Source organism: Nelusetta ayraudi, unplaced genomic scaffold, assembly GCF_046127955.1.
Source record: "Nelusetta ayraudi isolate G7.1 ecotype Tasmania unplaced genomic scaffold, CSIRO-AGI_Nayr_v1 ptg000070l, whole genome shotgun sequence".
Classification (NCBI taxonomy): Eukaryota; Metazoa; Chordata; class Actinopteri; order Tetraodontiformes; family Monacanthidae; genus Nelusetta; species Nelusetta ayraudi.
In genome coordinates, this window is record NW_027466120.1 from 5,181,286 (window position 1) to 5,201,974 (window position 20,689).

The 20,689-nt window shown below is 48.7% G+C and overlaps 1 protein-coding gene across 8 annotated transcripts in view; it reads left to right on the top strand.

Moving 5' to 3' along the window:
* camta1a (calmodulin binding transcription activator 1a) overlaps positions 1 to 20,689 on the top strand; it is a 285,492-nt gene that overhangs the window by 217,448 nt on the left and 47,355 nt on the right. For all 8 annotated transcript variants that reach the window (XM_076041854.1, XM_076041856.1, XM_076041849.1 and 5 more), the window contains one exon: positions 11,256 to 11,327. In XM_076041854.1, the coding sequence (XP_075897969.1) occupies positions 11,256 to 11,327 (72 nt within the window). The remainder of the gene's footprint in view (positions 1 to 11,255; positions 11,328 to 20,689) is intronic.

Sequence of the window (20,689 nt, forward strand, 5' to 3'; positions counted from 1 at the left end):
TAAATTCTGAGCTGGGTTTTTCTCTGCATCGAGTTTCTATGTTCCCCCTGTGACAGCAAGGCTTCTCCACAGGTTCTCCAGTTTTCTCGCCAAGTCCAAAGACTAATTTGCAAGACTAGATTTTCTGTAGGTGAGCGTGTCATACTGACACGGTGCCCCCAACCCTGAGGAAAGGGTTGTGTCTGGAAGGGCATCTCACCTTCAGAGGTGGCAAAAGAATTCACATTCTGGACTTCAGATTCTTGTGCCAAAAAAAAATGTATACTCTGGTTAAAAGTAAAAGTACTGATTCAACTCCTTTAATTACTTACTATACTTTTGCAACAATGAAAACATTTTTGACAGAGTAATATGGATTGAACTGACCAGAGGTCTTGTGTGAGCATCTGGATCACTTTTAAGAGCTTTGGTACTCCAGTATGTTTGTTTTTCTTTTCAAATGCAGCACAACCAAACTGTAATCAGTAATAGTTCGGTCCAGTCAGATATTATTGGACGTTTACACTTTTAATAACAGAAACCAATGTTATTATCTGCTTTTTTTATTTTTCTCTGGACTGAAAAGGTACTAACCACTGAGCCCAAAGCCAATGTATTCTAATGTCCCTCTAAAATATCATCCACTTTTAAATTGAACTGCAAAACCGCAGAGTTAAAATAGCTTTCCAGTGTAACAAGAAAGTACAGATATTTGTGTACAAAACAAACGTAGGGAGTTCAAGTCAAACGTCATCAGAAAAACAAATCCTCAAGTAAAAAAGTATTTGTACTGTATTACTTCCCGCCTCTGCCGACTTTAAAACCTGTGCCAAGTCAAATACGTGAATGGATTGCTGTGGTGGCCCCTGAGCCGAACAGCCGTGAGGAAAAGCAGACAAAGTTGTCTGCAGGTGTGAGTGTGGCTGCTTGTTTGTCTTTCTGTGTTGGCCCGGTGATAAACTGGAGTGTGCCCCTCTGCAAAGACAGCTGCGGTGGGATCACGACTGCAACCTTGAGCGCCAGATAAGTGGTGATAGACAATGTCTACCAACTGAACTTGAGCCTACAGTCGGACGGAACGCTGTCGGTCGATGGGCAGCAGCTCTCGTCATGTCTGGTTTTGCTGCGCAGCGCCTGCAGGAAACTGACCAGAGCGCCTCAGACTCCCTCAGTGCTGATAGCGTCAGTCTCAGCACTCATGGACTCAGCACCTGCGCGTTGCGCAACACCTGGTGGCCTTCAGCCGGGTGACGGGGAGTGTTTGGGCCCTTTTCACGTGCGCGTCATCGCGTGTGGACTTCTGAGACACAAGTGGGGCGTGCCCTTGGTTGACCCCCCCAACCCCTCACCCACCTCCCGCCTCCCTCACTTCTTCCCATATGACCCTTGCCATCCCGCCGTGCCCCACGCACCCATCACCCTCTAACTCCTTCACCCCACCCCCTCCCACCTCTCACCCCGTCCTCACCCGCCCCCGCCCCTCCTTCCTGTAGTCTGTGTTTGTGTTGGGAAGATTAAGCTGCTCTGACAAAGCTGTGTTTACAAATATGCAGGCAGAGAAACAGGCCAAGCGACGCTGAATAGGAATAGAATACAAATTGCTTTTTTATCTCTCTTAGGGCCGGGGCGAGAGAAAATGTGTTTGCGATTGTTGCTCCTCCGCCTGTGAAGGATAAAGCCTCAGTACTGAGTTTGGGCTCCCTGTTAGCATTCAGTCTATCCTCTCCTCTGTCTCTCTCTCTCCCTCTCCCTTTCCCTCTCTCTCTCTCTCCCTCTGTCCTCCCACTCTCTTTCTTCCCCCTTGCTCTTTCTCCTCTTTGTCTGCTCGCCACTTTCTGTCTCTTTCTTCCCAATGGGATTTTTTCTCCCCCTCTCGCTGTTTCCCTGGTAATCATATCTGCCCTCCTCTCGTCTCACCTTCCAAACTCTCCCATGTCTTCGCAACGCGCGCTCCCCTCTGCTCCCCTCTGCTCCCCTCTGCTCCGCATGTGCACCTCTTTTTTTTTTACCCCCCTTTCGCTACCTCTGACTCGCTCTCTCTCTACGATTTTCTCCATCCCTCGCCCCCCCTTCACGTTTCCATACGAGCCAGCTGTCTCTTTTGCACCCCACCCCACCCCCGACACCCAACGTCCTCCTGCCGCTGCATCCATCCATTCTGTTTTGTCTCTTCTGGCTCAGTAGGAGTTGTCATGATTTACAGTCTCTCTCAGCTCTTCCTTGCTCACAACGGAGATATTGAAACATTTGGAGTGCCTATAGATCACGGCGGGGGGACGAGCCGTGAGCCTCTGCTAATCAGCCCGAACCGAACTGCGGAGCATTACAAATCTGGGCTTTCTCCCTGCAATTAGGCATCACGTCTGCCTGCCGTAACCCCTCGCCAAGAAGGATGAGCACGTGATGTCATCTTCAGCAATTTCCTCTGTGTGTGTGTGTGTGAGTGTGTGTTTGCGTAAACAGTGCACAGGATGGTTTGCTTTCAGTAATGCAGAGGACGCGCTCCCCTTTTCAGCACCATGGCACTTTCATCCTAACCTCAGCTGACACCAGCGAAGGGTAATGGATGGTCAGACAGAGTCAAACAGAGTCTCTGTTCATTTAGCACCATGAATCAGACTCACCGCATGGGGCTTCTTTTCCATAACTGTTTTATTTAATTACTTTTTTTTCTTTTAGTGTATTGAAATTGACAGCTATTGTTGAATTAGATATTTTTCAAATAATTTCCTGACTCATGCTGTGACTCTAATATCCGTACCCGCAACATGCTTTTAAATTCACAACATATTTCTGGTCTTGATTGGCGGACGGGTCTTGGTAGACTCAGCTCCGTGCCAAACAATGACCTCAGAACCTTCAGACTGAGCCAAGAGAAGCTGATTGATGCGCGGAAGCGCTCCGTCGTTTAGAGTAATGAAGAGCCTGTCACGGTTGAAAACAGATCCACATTACAGTGTTTACCGCAAGTCTGTTCTCGGTCGCAAATCCTGCGATAACTGTTGATTTTCGATTTGCCACTTCGGCAGTAAAAAAGAACACTTAACATCCTCTTGTTTCCTCCTTTCCCACATGGTTTCTCCGATATTCTCAGACGAGCCTTAAACCGACGTTGCGTTCTTTAAAAAAAAAAGAAAACAAGTCCAACGAGTTAATGTAATTGATGGTGCGTCTCAAAAAGCGAGGCCACGTTCCCGTGCGTCGGACAGAGTCACTCAAGGGGAGGAGGGAGATAAGGCTAACGAAAAGCCAGGGCTGGAGAAAATGGGAATGGAATGTTTGCTATTCGCTACCGTGGCTGCTTTGGTCTGCGCTTACTGCGTGACAGCCGCAGAGGTGAAGTTTGACTGTGGAGAAGCCGACGCTCTCTGTTTGACAGCTTTCAGTGCGCTCGCTGCCGTCGTGGGCTGAGGTCAAGGCTGAGCTTTTCACAGGCTCGCTGGGAAGCATAAAATCTGCCTGCTGTATTCATTCATCACCTCTCTTCTATTTTTTGATGCGTGTTAAGGCTTTCAGCCTCTTGCTTCGGCTTCCTCCCTGTGAATGGGGCTTTTGCGAGACGCTGCGCGCAGAACAAATGTAGCTATAGTAACGCAATATAAGAGGTCAAGGCTTGTTTATGTGGCTCCATCCCCCGCATTTGCTGAATGGTACGTTCCAATCCAATCTGTCACTCGAGCCTTGAAGATTAGGAACTCTTAGGAGTGGCCGAAAAAGCAGGTCTGCTTATGGAGGCATACGTAGCTAATTCTATAAAGCCCCCTGCATTTGCATATATGGCCCTGATCCATCTCCTCCATTTTCTCCTGGCCTGCTATTTATAGCTTGTGATGTCAGAGAATTGATTAATTAAAGGAAGAACTACACTCGGAATATAAACTTGCGAGCGGGCACTCAGAACTCGTGTGTGTCTGGCTATAAATTGATAACATCCTGACATATGTAAAAACCGAGGCCGTTGTTTGCGTCTGGTTCTGCCGGTGTCAGTTGGCTCGCGCGTCGCCAGCGATGGCTCGGCTCAGCGATGGCACGCCGTTCGCCCCTGTGCCACCCTTCCATCCCATTAGCTGAGCCGGGCCCCTGCCTGTGTCTGCTTTAACCTTGGCCAGCGGGGCTGGAGGAGAGGGAGAGTAATTCTAACCTTAAAAACCTGCTGATTAAAGCTAGTTTGGTGGAATTCGATTCCGCTTAATGCCTTTGGCTGCGAGCCCAGCTGGCTAGCATTAGCATCAACAGACACCGTGTCTTCAGTCAGGAAGACAGGCGGCGTGCGTGCGCGCGTGTGCGCGTGCGCGTGCGAGACAGAGAGGTTCCTCTGGCACCCGCTGAAGCGCGGCTGTAAAAACCTTCATCCAGCTCATCTTTTCGTCTCTCCCTGCGTCCAGTGTGTATAAATAACTCGGATATATCGGACGTCATCACAACATTTTTCTGCCAGAAAATTAATTTCCTCTCTTTTGTCTTGAATTTGTTCTTGTGTTCTCTCGCTTCAGGAATGAGGCCAAAGAGAGCTGGGGCTTTTTGCGATGGCGGGCAGTCGGGGGAGATGGTGGGGGGGGGGGGGGGGGGGGGGGGGGGAGTTTGGCGAGGGAGGTGCAGGGGAAGGGCTGGGGGGGGGGTCTCTCTCACCGCCTCAGCCCTGTTATTTTCTTCTTGAACTTGATGTATAGCTGTGTTTACGCGTCCAGCGTGGCTAATTAATTCTCCTCTTCAGGGCATGTTTATCAACTGTTTGTGTTGATTTTTCTATGACTATGCTATTTTTAGATGCGATCATTTCCGTAGAAAATGCCCCCCTTCCACTCCTACACCCCCCTCCCCACCAATACCATCATTTGTTTTGCTTTGTGGGAGATTTTTTTGTTCTGTTTTTTTCTTTTTTCCTGCCCTCCCTCCACTGCATCTTGCTCGGATGCAGGCTGCCAATTCATTTTGTGCCTCGCTCCGTTTTGACTGATTTGGGAGGCGCAGCTGGTCTGACAGAGAGGAGCAGGGAGATAAATCTAAGGCTCTTTTGATTTATTATGCATAACGCCTCATCAACGGTTGCTTAAGTCTTCAGATGCGCCGAAGCGTGATACTGTTACAATTTAAGCCATGGCTTATTTAGAGAGAAAAGGGAGCATTTGAACGCAGGAACCAGGAGCTGAAACAAAGCCGTGGCAATTGTGCAGGTGGCCTATAGCGGCTTTGCGATTCTCCGCGAATCCGAAATGCACGTCAGATAATGTATGTTATGGGCTTTCTGGGCACAGTGCCATCCTCCCAGACACTGCGGATAATTTGATTTCTATCGAAAAAAAAATCGGGAGCGAGAAGAGCGGCGTACTGTGAGAACAACAGGTGACATCCAGAACATTACGGTATCAGCTGAAAATGAGCTCATCCCCTTAACTGGAAGTGGCATTTTTCAGCCGTGCGTCATCGTATCACGTCGGTATGGAGCCAGAAATCGTTGGTTGATCAATAGTCATCATGGATGCTGTCAATGGCCGAGGTGGCTTGAATCTTGCATGGTCCATGAATCTCTATTGAGTATGGATTTTGCATTGCCCACACGGATGGGGCCTGATAGTACCACCTGATTGGCTGCGGCGCGAGCTCCATTTATGCTGCTACGCCTCAGGCTGGATCACCTGCCCGGGGCATTCGTGTGAACAGACATACACAAACACGTGCGCGCGCAAAGAAACACGCACTCACAAAATGGTGCGTTGCCTCTAACGAAGCAGAGAAGCCCGGCCTGACTCTGCCAGGTGGATGGTCCGTGTGAACGGTGAGAGCGCTGCAGGATTAAAACATTTTATTTGAAATCCGAGTGGGGTGGCGATGTCAGTTATGTGAATAAATGTTGTCTGAGCAAAATGTAAAAGAATCATGGAGGACTGTGTCTATCTATCCCAGAAGAAGTTAGTTGGATGATCTGATTAAAAATATGGACAGCGAAAGCGAGTGGATAAAATATTCATTTTGAAGGCCCAGCGTGTAAGATTGAGCTGTATCTAATGGCAAGAAAGTATATTGTAAAGGTAATATTCAAATTCACTTTATTACATCTGCTTCATACATTTGATCCCAGAACACACTCAGTGGTGGTACAATACGGTCTGTAATGTGACTCCCCTGCCACTTAATTAGGTTGAAGAGGTTGACGGTGTGTGCACTTTTTGTTGTAGCTGTTTGGTTTGTTTTTTGTTTCTGTTTGTTTGTTTGTCTGCCCATTCGGCTCCAACCTCTGACATCGACGAGGCATTTCCCTCCAAACAACTGCAGCTCACTGGATATGTTCTCTTTTTGGGGAGCGTCCTCTGCAAACCCCGAGAGATGGTTGTGCCAGCGTGAAACGCCCCGCAGATCAGCAGCAGTTTGTGAAACTGTCAGACAAACTCGTCTTGGCACCAACAGCAAAGCCATGTTCAGTCTTTGCTTCAGTCCCCACTCTCGCTTTTGAATTTCACCACCATCACGATGTCAACATGCTTGAGTGAGTTGAGCTACGTGATTGGACGATTAGCTATTTGTGTTTAGGAGAAGGATCATTTTACCTTGCTTCTAAGTGGCTTGCACGTGTTTTGTTTTGTCCCATTCCATGTCAATAAGATCCCGTCTTGAATGTGGCACAGGGTCAACACAGCAGAAATGTCTTCCGCTCCTTTTGCTTCTTCTAATGTGCGCCAGTGAGGGCAGGAGGGAAGGAGTGTCTCGCCTCCTCCGCCAGACTGACAGCCCAACAGACAAATAAGCAGCGGCCGATGGCGGCGAGACGTCTGCGTCGCTGCAGGAAAACAGCAAATTGCCAACATAAATAAGGTGCCACGCTCTGATTAGGAATGTCTTCACACATCATTATGGCCTAATGAGAGAGTTTCCCCTCTCTCGCAGCCTCCGCCGACGCCGGCCCTTCTTCCTCCAGAGACTCTCTCACACTTTTACCGCGCAATCTCTGGCTGTGCCTGACACCTGTCAGGCGTGATGGATGAGTGTAAGTGAGGCGTCGGCGAGGTAACAGGCAGGCCAGGGGCAGAGGTGGCCTCCAGAGGCAGGACAGGCACCCGGTGGTGGCCCTGCCTATATTTCTGAAGGCTTTATTCAGGCTCAACTGTTTATTATTCGGCCGCCTGGCCCAACCGTTTTTTCTTTACCCCCACATGAACTGTGATCCCCCTGCACACAGAGGCACTTTAACACCCCGAGGGGAAGCTATGTTCAGGCATTAATACCCCCTCGTTGGGCAACGAGTGGGGTTTCGTTGCCTTGGCCGCCCGCTTGAGTGACAACACCAAATGAATTTGCTGTATCAGTGTCTGACTTTTGGAGGACACACATCGTCGTAACTCTTTTTTCTTCCCCCACCCCCCCACCCCACCCCCCGCTGTCTGCGCTGACAGCGCATGAATACATTACAGGCATGCTGCTTGTGAACGTACTCTGTAAACTGTGTGTCACCGTCCCGTCGTGTCTTATTCACACCTCAGACGCAACAATGGACCTACTGGTGTGTGTGTGTGTGTGTGTGTGTGTGTGTGTGTGTGTGTGTGTGTGTGTGTGTGTGTGTGCGTGCGTGCGTGCGTGCGTGTGCACGTATGTGAGCAAACCTACATTTAATGTGCCCCCACTCCACCCCCCATGCCCCCTCACCCCACCCAGACTTCGGTAGGCTCAACCTGCTGTGTTTATGAGTGCGTATGTGTGTATAATTATGGTTTAATTGCCCGCCCTGTGATGGGCTGTCATCTGTCACAGCCCAAAGACAGCAAATAATGGCTCCGCCGCTGTCACTTTGTCACCCAGACGCTCAGCATGCAAAGAGCAAGGCAGGAACACCAGTAACTGATATGCGCCTTGAATTGCTGATAAGCGCCAGAGTGCGACGAGCTCTGTGTACGTGGGCGTTCTTGTGCTCTCAGAAGAGTCTTGGCTGGCCTTCCTATCTTTTGTCTGCCGTGACTTTCTGCGTGCGCATAATGATGTGCGTAGCAGCATTCACTTCTGTGAGGGTTTCTGCCCGAGAGTGGGCGTCGGTTTGCGCTGAAGGACTTAACATCTGAACTGCTGCCTGCTGTATGTCGACGCCAAGCCCCCAGGATCCAATATGGTGGCCCAGTCATTTCAATGTAGTTGCTCACCCAGCCCACTATCCGAAAAGGGTTTTGGCTTCCGCATTATGCTGCCCCATAGAGCACGCGCAGTAGTGTCACTTCCCATCATGCCTCTGTAACTCAGTAATAGAAATATATCAGATAGATCAGAACAAAAAATTGCCATACTGGCATATTGCCAGTTTGGTATCCAGTTCTTATAATGCATTTATGGTAGTTTCTCTCCCCAAAAAGTTTTTGGCTTCAGTATTATGCGGCTCTATAGATACGCACTTCACACCATGCCTGCCAGATGGGGTTTTGGCTGCAGTGCCTCGAGTGGCCACTGGGAAATAATCACCGTGCCCCAATACTGCCAGTCCAGTATCCAGTTTTCATAAAACAGCCATGGTCAACACCGACAGGTGCAACAGTTGTGTGGTGACTTCAGCGGCCTGTTTGTCTGCCGCGCCGCTTTTGTGTGGTTGAGAAGACGGAGTAAACACAGGGGTGAGGAAAGTGGCCTGGGGGCTAATTTATGCTCCCCCCTAGTCGCCCCAGTCGCCGGGGCCTGTTGCACCGGGCCCACCTGTCAATCCTGCGGAGCCCGCCTCAGCCTCACCCAGCAGCGGGCTCCCAGCGGGCCCAGAGCCTCAGGCCACGGCAGCATTAACCGTGATATATCAATAAAGCCTCTGTAATGAGAATTAACAAGACAGCGAGTTCATCGAGCGCCCACGCAGCATTTCGGAAAAAGGCGTGCGATTGAAAAAAAGCAAAAAAACAGCCAAATAAAATGACTGCGCGGTTTGAGAGGCAAAATCGCGGCATACCTTGTTTTTTTGTCACAGAATAAAATCGTCGCAGCGACGTGACGTGACGTCAAATACCTCGTTGCGTCAGAGGTGGCTAATCCCCACGAGCGGAGGCGCAAACTGCACGAGCTGCTAGCGGGTCGCGGCCGACTGTAGTAATGCGATGTTCAATGCGCCGCAGGAGTGGGAGGAAGTGTCTGTCTGTTGCCAGCATGGTGTAATGGATGGCAGAGCTATGGGAGTGGGAGGAGGTATACATCCGATTTCAGACAGCTGTAATGGATGAGAGTACAGCGGAAAAAAAATAAGAACGGTGGAGGACGCCTGCATGCCTTCCACTATCTCAAACTCTCTCACCGCACAGCCTGTGTTGAAAATACCCCCCCCCCCCCCCCCACAATAGACGTGATTGGAACAATGGAACACCTGGAGGAACGACCGGCGCCGATCTGTCCTCTGTTGTTTTGTTGATCGGTCATACTGGGGGGGATCTCTGCATACAAGTTGCGGATACGCCCACATCTGCGTGATGTATTTTGTCGTCGTCGTCGTCGTCGTTGTTGTCGTTGCCTCAAAAGCCATGTAATGTGTCCCTCACATCAGCCCACCTCCACATCGTGCCGCCGTATAATTAATCCGACAGCTCGACGTTGGCAAACGAGTGTTTATGGGGCAACTTTTCTCCGCGGACCCTGCTTTCTTTAACCAGGTTCCAGTTAAACAAGAGGAGCGCGTGGCGCACCACGAGGCACCTATTTATCACGCAGTCCTTTAAGCGGTCCAGCCCGACTACCCACCCGCCTCTCCAGCGCCGGCCTGTTCAGCTCCGCGGCGCCCGAGGAATCCCAACTTAACTTATTGAACGGCGAGCTGCTGAATAATGAAGCAGTGTGTGTGTGTGTGTGTGTGTGTGTGTGTTTGTGAGACAAAGAGAGAGAGTGCACCAGTGTGTGTGTGTGTGTGTGTGTGTGTGTGTGTGTGTGCGCGTGCGTACACTCCACTAAGCCCAGGTGTGATTTCTCCAGATTTCTAGAACAAACAGTCGTACCAGAGTGGTTTGGAGCCCAGCTCAACCCCTCAGACCTGCTGTGTTTGATTTATTCCTGCTCGAGCCGAGCGTCCCGTCTTAAGAGCAATCCGGCTCGCTCTCCCCCCTCAGCCTTCACAAATATTGTATCGCACAATATCACAGCATATTTCCTCGCTTCTGAGCGTTGGGGGAGCAAACGCTACAGACTCTGGTTGTAAACAAGCCGGGGAAAGCTGGCTAGCCATCCCTGCGGGTCACCTGGGGAGAGAGTGGGAGGTGGGGGGGGGTGGAAGAGACCAGAAGAGTTGATGCCCCCCAACCCACCTCACCCCTCCCTGCTCCTGTTCCTCATCGCGCGGCGTTTTCGCCGCATTTGCCTCCGCTGCCGGGCTGTTGAAAAATGTCTCCTGGCCCCTCTGCCCGACAGCAGGAGGCGTTATCAGACCCTGCCTTGCTCTCTCAACAGTAACGAGCCCCAAGGCACAGTATTATCTGTTTACGATAAGGATATTAATAATACTGTGCTTTAGTTATGTGCAGGGATATCCTGTGGGGGTGTTTTTTTTTTTTTGGATTGGGGTGTGTGTGTGTGTGTGTGTGTGTGTGTGTGTGTGTGTGTGTGTGTGTGTGTAAGGAGAACCTGAAATCATCCATCCAGGTCTCCCGGCCCAGAAAGGGAGAGGAGGAAGAGTGATACGCTGGTGCCAGGACAGCACTGAGGTGTTTACTGGTTGCCTGCCTTCCTGCTTTAGGGAGAACAGTGTTGTGGCCGTCTGCCTGCAGTCCCTTGTGGGAGCAGTGGTGGCTAAAGTATTCCCATTCTGGAAAAGTACTTGTGTGGAAAAAAAAAAAAAACACTCTGATAAAAGTAAAAGTACTGATTCAACTCCTTTACTTGAGTAAAAGTAAGACAGTACAGGTTCTGAAATGTGCTCAAGTTAAAAGTACACACTTTTTCTGCCACTAATTAAACAATACAATATTGGATGTGAATAATTTTAATGTTATTTTGCATGTTTGTTTTTCTCTGTACTGACAACATACTGAACAGTGACCCCAAAGCCGAGGTACACTAAAATATGATCCACTTTCATATTGAACAACACATCACCATCGTTCAATTAACTCCACTTCAAGCAACAACAACCATGATGAATAACAACAAGTGAATTACTTTGAACAGAACTTGTATCTTCTTTTAAATGCAAAAGTAGCCCTGGAGGAGGACGAGGAGGAGAAGGAGCCCAGAAACTGAACTGTCAGCTTCAGTAAAGAGGTCTCCCCATTGGTTTGTACAAAACCATAATAATTTTTTCTTTCTCTCTCTCTCTCTCTCTCTCTCTGCCTTTGCAGTGTTTGTATGGCTGCTATGTGCACTCCTCCATCATCCCCACCTTCCACCGCAGGTGCTACTGGCTGCTCCAGGTAAGCGTTCCGTTACTCTTCCTCCTCCTCCACAGTTCACCACACTTCTCCTCTTACGCTCAAACTCTGTCTCGCCTATCAGCAAGAACTAAAATGAGGCCCATGATATCAGTTTTCATTTAAGCAAGGCGTTTTTCCTTTGACAGCCAGCAGGCAGACATCAACCTATTCCCCGCCGCACGTTCTCCCCCTCTCTGTTCTCCTTTCTCTGCCGGGGCCTCCATTCCCCTTATCTTTCCCAGTCATTCTCTTTCTCTGATGGCCTTGCCCATACACGCCGTCCAGCACGGGGACGGTATCTCAGTGGGCTAAAAGCTTCCCCATCTCCCTGTCTAACAGCGGCAGTGATGGGCAGTAAAAGCATGATGGAAGACGTTCCCCGTACAGTCTAGTGTGCTTACAGTGGGTCGTGAAGTCCGCTGGGCTGAGAGTGGTTGTAAATAGTAGTCCTTTGATCACCCCACTAGTACAGCCCATCATTTTCGTTTAGCATGGCAGCTATTATTGTTTGAAGGTACCCGATATGTACAACCATTCACACAACAATTTCAAGGAAGCATAAAACAACCTCACACAAAGAGAAAGAGAAATTATGTCTGTCTATCTGTCTATCTGACTATCCATCCATCTATCCATCTATCCATCTATCCATCTATCTATCTATCTATCTATCTATGCCTATGTCTCCTTGCTATCTACGAATTAAGTCACTTATTCTTGTTGGGTTTCTCCAGCTGGTATTTTTCTGAATGCAATTGTCACAACATCCCTGCTGCACTGAATAGACCCGGAGGACCCATTCATTTGTAGTCTAACCAAACCCACTGACAGTGTCTGTTTGCAATCGAGGGGAGCAGACCGGTCGGGGAAAGAAAGACGAAAAGGGGGGGACCAGCCTCAACAATGCTTAAATGCTAATCAAAATAATTAGTGTTCCCTCAGCAAAGAAAAGCTTTCAAACATCTCTCAGCCTGTTGGCTCTGTGTGTGCTGCAGGCACTAATAGCACCAATAGCAGACAAAAAGCATGTCTCCTCCTGCCTCCTCTGAGTTCAATCAGCCAGGGTAATCAGGGTAGTTCCACCTCAATTTGTGTCGCGGATGATTTGAGGTACCGTGTGTGTTTAAACGTGATGAAAACAATAATCAATTTTATGGAATTAATTATAAAATTGTTTTGGTTTTAGCGGAGAGACTCCCTGGCATATATTTAGAGTTATCAAAGGAATCTTTGATCATCTTATGAGGAAAATCTATCCTTTGTTGACACTGTAAACTGTTTTTTTTTTTTATCATATCGTTTGAAGGAATGATTTTGTTTTTCATCTTTTTGCCTCATCCGTGTTAGACAACTAAAGAGCCTTTCCTTACTCAGTGATAGATAAATAATGTCATGAGTAAAATCACATTTTAAACCTAAATGCATTCACTCTGACTGTTCTAATAAGTTTCAACATTTATTTGTTTTACATTGCCGCCGCTGTTAGCATAGTACAACTGAAAATCAAACTCTACGTAGCCAATTGTTGAATAAGAACATAAGACTGGCAGCGGCTCAGATCTTATGTTGATATATGTGCCGACAAAATTTGAGGTCAAAGTAGTCACACTAAAAGTGTGTTTGACACAGTCGCAGACCAAGGACAGCCGCAGACGTTGGGAGAATGTGGAAAGCAGAACCAGGGGTCGCCAAGGGTCATTCTCGCTTTCACAAAAATGGAACATTTCACTCCGACTCGCACTCTTTCCATCTGCCAGGTTTGGGATACGGTTGCACAAACACTCATGAAACTTTGAGGAGTTCACTGACTTAACTTTTTTTTTGTTACTGCCGAGCATCAGCAGATAACAACCGGCTGGTTAAATCCTTGGCCCTGGTGTCTCCCTTTCTCTCTGCACTCGGCAGATGTGCAGACATGACTCACCGAGTCCTGAGGTGGGTGCAGCTCAAAAAGCTTCAAAAGCAGCCAAGAAATTAACACTTAGCATTTAAATATTTTATTTGACATCCGGCATTGCTGGCGGTTTTGATTTTCCACTCATCTCAGGTAGTTTATTACTGAGATGAGCCATCAAGATGGCATAGCAGTAAATGTAGTAACACCACTTTAACACCACCCATATGTTTGCAGATGCGGATAGAACCTCCACACCTCTGTCTCTTCAAGCCATTTGCAGGCAGAGTGCCGAGAGTCGGCCCGGGATGCGAGCAGTATATCACTCTCTCCTTCTTTCACCTTTCTCCAGTCTCTGAGCCCCATGTCCCTGACTCCCTGTGTACAATTCTCTGTGTCCATATGAGATTTGCAGACAGTAGTCTGTCAACAGCCCGCGCGGCAAGGAGACTGGAGCTCCCCGAGTGGCAACAGGGAAAGGTCACCAGTGAGTGAAAAATGTAAATATTCAGCCATCCAGCGGCCACAGTCACGGAGACACGGGGATGAAAATAACTCCCATTACGCTGCACCGACGGGAGAGAGCACAGAGGACACAGAGGGTAGATATAGACTGTGAATGAGGGAGCGACTGAGGTGGACGTAACTTAAAAAAAAAAAAAAGTTTTGCTAAAACACAGTGAGGGGAGAGCCGGAAAGGGAGATAAATTTGAAAATTTCAAGCCCAAAATTAAATTTTAAAGAATAAGGAGGAAGTGCGTTTATTTTTCTCAGTGTGAGCTTGTGACAGTGCTAGAAAGCCAGAATGCCTGCAGTGTGAGGTTGCTGATAGGTGTTTTAGCGAGGAGGGACTTGGTCTGTGGGTGTGTGCCTCCTTATCCACTCTTTATCCACTCTTTATTGAGTCAAAGCCTGGGTAATGAGACGGGGGACGGGAATGAAGACCTGCGAGGGGGGTCCTCCCTCGCTCCATTCATTCTCTTTTGTTCCTCTCACCTCTCACTCTGGATCTGCTCATCCCCACTGCGCCACCTCCACCCCTCTAAGGCATTAGACCACTTTAAAATGTCTGGCCCATCCCTGCAAATGGCTGAGACTGAAGAAAAGTACCACCGCAGTTATCTTGGGCTGCAAACAATGAATCCAAATTGCAGCTGAGACGAAGGGCTGCCCAGAGCGGACCATGCGCTTCTGTCACTCATAAAAAAAAGTCCCACTTTCAGACTGTGTGGAAACAAAAATAACACTCTCAAGTCGAAACGTCATTTTTTTAAATTATTTTCAGCACTGGCAAATCTTTCTGATTTGACCAATTCTCTCTATTCCTGATTTGAATCGTAAAGTCCAAAAGTATTTGAGGTTATCACACCTTTAGTTTCATCTGTCATGATACAAGCACACACACAGAGACACAGAGGGTCTGGTCTGTCCTGGTGGCGCTGATGGATTCCATCGCTCCTTGTCCCCTTCTCTTGTTTAGTGCTAATCGAATGTAATTCCCCGCTCGTGCCTCTCCATCAAATCAGACAGTGGAGTTTGCGCTGGCCGGCGGGGCCACAGAGGTGGGGATAATTATGATATTAATACGGAGGGGGGTCTGAGGGGAACTTCATTTGTCCTGCTGCCTGCCACGAACACAGAGAGGGGTCAATAGCCTCTCCCGCTTTTCCTACTTTAAAGAGAAGGAGAGAGGGATGAGATAATGAAATGACTAGTAAGGCAGGAGGGAATGCTGACGACCTTGTTTCTTCACAGCTATCACTTTCTCCCTCTTAGCTCCGGCCGCTCCGCTCTACTCCCTGTCTCACATGAATACATTATTAATATCGCCATTCACTGCAGTTACATTTTTCTTATTACATTAGTCCTTCAGAGCATAATGACTTTGGGACCACTTGAATAAGTGTTATGTTGGAAAATGAGTTGTCACTGTTGTCCCTGTGATCATTCCGGCACTATTAGACAGTATTTCAGCAATATTAATTTATGGACTAATTCAAAGGTTAGTCAATTGGACAGGCAGAGTGATGAGTCCGCTGGTTATCACTGTGACGGTGAAGGCTGCGTGATTAAAGAGCAGAGGTGCTGTCCGTGGTGCTGAAATCCCCTCTAGTATATGTTGGCTCCGTATTTTTTCTCGTTACTTTTTTTTCCTTTTTTTGAGAAAAAAAGAAGAAAACTTCTTCTTTTTCCCTGCCCTCTTCGCTTATCGAAAATCACCTGGTGAATTTGAACTCCAGCAGTTTCCACCCCACAGCAAATGCGGTGAACTCTTCGGATCGATACATCTCCTCAGCAGAGGCGAGCGGGCATCACTCCCTGCTCCAACACGTCACCAGCTGGGGCAGAATCTCTTCTCTCCTTGGCTAATTGAATGGGAGAAGTTGAACATCTTCTTTGCAGCCGAGACCCGTCACAGGCGTGGAAACGGTAGCTACAGAGCCAGAGCGGACATGCCTCCGGGCTAAAGGCAGACAGATGGATTCTTCATATCTACCGGAGTCCTCTTTTTCGTTGGGATCAGTTTAGTTACCTCTGTGTTGAGCGGTGGGAGACAGGTGCCTGATTCAGAGTGGCTCAGCTGTTATCTGTTGACGGAGCAGAGCTGTCAGGTCCAGATTCACATCAGATGCGTCCAGACTATGCAAGGCTACATAATGAATATTTCACCGAGATAAATCTTGGATGAACCCGGGAACCGTTCTGTTGATTTCACGGCGAGGGCAGAGAGGCAGGAAACCTGGGGAGGTTTTGACTGACTGTCTACAACCTCAGGGCAAATGGAGGCAGTAGAAATATAATTGCCTTTAGCTATGCAGGCTGTTGTTTGTATCAAATGGAAATGCGCCTCTACAGGGTATGAGATCAGATTTATAGCATATGAATTTGACTCCTGCGCCTCATGTTTAAACTCAAGTCCTCGACACTGGACTGGCAGGACGTGGTGGCGGTATGTGTAATGCAATTGTGCGTCGGAATATCATTGAGCGGGCACGTTCTGCCTGCCTGAGTGTGTGTGTGTGTGTGTGTGTGTGTGTGTCCGCGTCTGGTGGGAGACAGTGGTGTTCTCGGCAGCACGCTGCTGCTGGCAGGCCCTTACTCCTCCCACCATGAGGAGAACAGCTGCTTCACAAGCATGTCGGGGTGTGAGCCATGTCCCAGTGGCTCTCCTCATCTCCTTCACTTCTCCTCTTTGCCGCCACTGCACAGACACGCCAGCGCAGCACATCTGACGTTAAGCCCCTCACCATTTCTTTACTTTTAAACTTTCAAAATGGGCCAAGCCATCCTTTAGCAGCGCTTTTTTTTTTTAAAAAAAAAACACTGGTGGGTTTTCAGGAGGTTTGGGTTCCGATCAGTGACACTTAGGCTTCTGACCTCCAAACAAATTGAAGGTTACCCCGGTGCTTAATTAATGGCACCTGCTGGAGCCCTTTCTTTCTCCCCATGTGAAGAAAGAGAAGTTGAGCTAAACCCCCAAGGCACAGCGAGCGTCCTCTCCTCCTGGCAGACTGATCTGTTCCTCAGTGCCTGCGACCTTTTATCTAGGCCTGTCGCCTGGCCCACCAGCACGGCCAATTATCACAAATCCCCCGCTGCATTTGTCTTGCCATTTTCACTCTGCAGCCAAAGGAGTGTGCGTGGCAATAGACTCACGCGGGCTCCTAACCAGCCCGACTCCAGACGGAGAAACAGAGGCCCACAACAGGTATGTGGCCCTTAAATAATTCAGTTATCCTTAAAGGTTAAGACTGTGCCAGAAAGGCGAATTGACATTCATCTTGCCTCAGAGTCGCACTCCCTGCTTTCAAAGGAGGTGCCATAGACATGTTTACATCGTGGGACGTCCAAGATTGTTATTGGCACCAACATTCTACTTGGTTTCCTACTATTGCTATTTCCCTTTTTTTTTTTTTTTTTTTTAAATGCAAAGAAGGCCTTGTGGCTAAAAGGAGCAGGAAAAAAATGTATCCCAGCACGTCACTGATAATGACCAAGAGATTAAAATAGCTCCAACAATATACAACAGTTGAGTATTGGAACAAAAAAAGACTGTCTTTGCATTCCTCTTTGACTCCGGCAGCCTTATTAGTCGCTGTGCATACAGTCGCCAGAGTGGCTTATTTGTGTTTAGAAGCGAGCAGACGAGATAAACGGCTTCACAGTAAGTCTGTTCTCTTCTGCTCAGTCTCTGTGTTCCCACTCGTGTCGAGCCACAGATCTGCCTGTGTCACTGTGCAGGGCTCAGGCGTGATGGCGGGAGCGTGCACACATCTCCCAGCTTCCCAGAGAACACTGGTCACAGCTAATGACCAGAACTGTCTGATTTGTCCTGCCCTGATTACTCCTCTGAGCCCCAATTAGCCGTGGATGAGGGTTGACATCCCCGACACGATCACTTGGACATGTCATAGAAGGAAAGGCAGAGGGAGGGAAAGGACAGAGGTAAGGGGGAAGGCAGGGGGAAGTGTGTGTTAACGACGGAGGCGAAAGAGCAAAGGCAGTGGCTATGAAAAGTGGATTTCACTTCTCATTCAGCCAGATATCGATCTCAATTCCACTTTAACTGGCTACCACTTATCAACATACAAACCAACGGCTCTGATAGTAATTCCTATAATTGGCAATTTTCATTGTGAAAATCTGTCTATATAAGGGCGTTACCCGCATCTGGTCCGAGACTGGTCCTGTATTCTCTGTGAGTGCTGGGGATAAAGAGCATAAATAGCGTTTTTGTTGGGGTTTGGTTTTTTGTTTTTTGAAAGGATGAGATAAAGATAAATTATTTGCCTGATGTGGTGGAAGCAATTTGAGGTGAAAAGTGAAGTTTTACAAGCCCCACAGGTATTTTGTTATGGATTGAAACAATACGATTTGTTTCTCTAATTGTCAGTAACAACCTGTGTTTCAAAGATCGTTTTTTATCTGGGTCTTTTTTTTCTCCTTGCTATCCTTCCCTTTTGTTCTGACCCCAGCCCCAATCCATCTTCCTCTTTATTTCTCTCTGCCACTGTGTCTCCCCAGGATTGCTGAGCTCTCTACCCTCTGCGAGTTTTGAGAGACGATTTCTCTCTCTCTCTCTCTCTCTCTCTCTCTCTCTCTCTCTCTCTCTCTCTCTCTCTCTCGCTCTCTCGCTCTATCTCTGTGTCGCTCACTCTCTCTCCCTCTCCCTCTCTCTCTCTCCATCTCCCTCTCTCTCTCACTCGCTCGCTCACTCTCACCCCCTCCCTCTTTTTTTAGGCTTGCTCTCATTCTCTCTCAGTAGGGGGCAGTGAAAAAGTAACTACAAGGGCACATAAAGCCTTCAGAGTCAAACTAGACTTCTTTTAGTCTTTTTTTGATCGGGATAGATGTCACATTGAACACACATGCACGCACACCCTTCAGTGGGACGGCTCCGCTCCGATCTGTCGGCACCGCCCGCCCCCTACCCACCACCACCACCACCACCACCGCCGCCGCCGCCGCCATCTCAAAACTCACCCACGCAAACCTGAGAAGACACAGGGAAGGGGGAGGAGGGACAGCGATGTGGAAGAATTGGCAGCGGGGAAGGGAACGAGAGCGGAGGGAGGGGGTGGAGGTGCTCGGCGAGCGGGGGGGAGGGGGGATTAGAGTTAGAAGATTAGAGGTAGAAGATGATATCATTTGGTTGCGATGAGCGGGAGCAAACGAGCAGCGCAAATCACCCGACGTTAACGAGCTGCCTCGTAAATTACTGCTGCCGAGTGTCTGCTCCGAGCCGAATGTGGACGGGGAGTCGCGCAGTGCAAGGGAAAAGCGTAGGTCTTGTCTTAATATTATTTACTACCCCCTCCCTATTTATATTAGTTTTCTCCCATCGCCCAGTATCAGCCTCCCGTGGCACCATCAGGGGATGTTTCCTTGTAAATAGTGGAAGCTTTTAGTCTGCTTGACTGCACCCTGGGCGGCCCATTCTCACCCGCCGACGGAGCCAGATTAGACGCGATGCTTGCTCATTTCCCCGTAGTATTTATTATGTTTGCAGGAATATGAAGTCATTAAGTTGTACCAAAAAAAAAAAAAAAAATGTAGATTTCCTTTAAAATCCCTCAAAACTATTCAGGTGCATCCCAGCACTTTGCCTGGAATGAATATGTTTACGAGCCCGCGAGTCTTTTTCCAGGGTGGGGTCGGGATCTGGGACAGGCCGAGATGGAGGGAGGGAAATAAAGAGAGAGGGATGTGGGTTACCCAGAGTTTAAGTCTTTCCCTCCCTTTGCTCTCGGGGGGGTTTAAGGGAAGGTGGGGTATGGCGGCAGGGAGGGGGGGAGGGGTGGGGAGGGGATATACATTTCTATTTCAGCCCCGAGGCCCGGCAGCAGGAGAATGACTTTCATTGGCTGAATTCTAAATATTACATGACTTTCTGATGGCAGTGTGCTGTCTGTGCTGCTGTCTGGCCTGGTGTTAACCTGTCCAGATAAATCAGCCGTTTACCCAGCTCTGTTCCCTCGCTCCAAAGCACCGTTTCCTCCTTTTCTTACCTCATTTTCGCTCAGCTTCCCTCTGGCTTCGCCTGCTTTTCATGTGGCCTTTTTTTTTCTTTTTTTCCCTTCTTTCTTTCGTTCTTTCCCCCTCCCTCCTGCCAGCGCAGCGTGGCTCGCCGTGGCGTGGCTGGCATTGTGTGACTGCACTGTTTTTCCCCGCATAGACGGAGTTGCTCTGTGGTCTTTTGCCAAGGTCCCTAACATCATACGCAGCCTGGCAGGTGACAAATAGTTTTTTAATTGCTTGCACCAGGAAAATCATTAGTCTCTTCCCTTTCCTTGGTGGGACAAGGCGGGACGTGTGCGCAATAATAATAGCCTCGCTCCCGTTTTCCCCGCCTGCTATTATTAGAACAGGTATTTTAGGGGCCCACTGTGTGTGTCTCATGGTATATAGAGTGTGTGTGTGTGAGTGTGTGGGTCCTCTGTAGGGGTGGACTAAATGGTCCTGAGGTGTTTGTGGGTTTTTTTCCCTGCTGCTGATGGAGGAAAGAGTGTGTCTGTCAACCCTGTCCCTGCCTCCTGAGAGTTTTTCTCATTGCTCCTGCTAGTCCCCAGCTCCTGGGAGCATGTTGTTCCTCCCTGTGTTTGTGCACGTGAATGTATGTGTGCCACTGTGTCTAGCAGACCCAGGCCCGGGCCATTGTGCTGTAGTGCATTACTGTAGCAATCCACCGACACGGCATCCGGCCAGATGAAGCCGTCCAGTTTATGGAGCAACCTGCAAACTCCAGCTGCTTTTGGTTGGGATTGTGCTTAGTGGTGAGATATAGTATTGATTTTCTCTCCTCGGTGCCCTTGCCATCCCTGTGTAGATATGCACCAGTGCTCAGCGGCCGTTCGCTGGGAATAGGGGAGAGCAGGGGGAAGAGAGGATGAGGTTTATGTGACGATACTGACCCCAGTCGTTCACACGGGAGAGCCGTGCAGTGCAAGGTGGGAAATTGAGTTTGCCG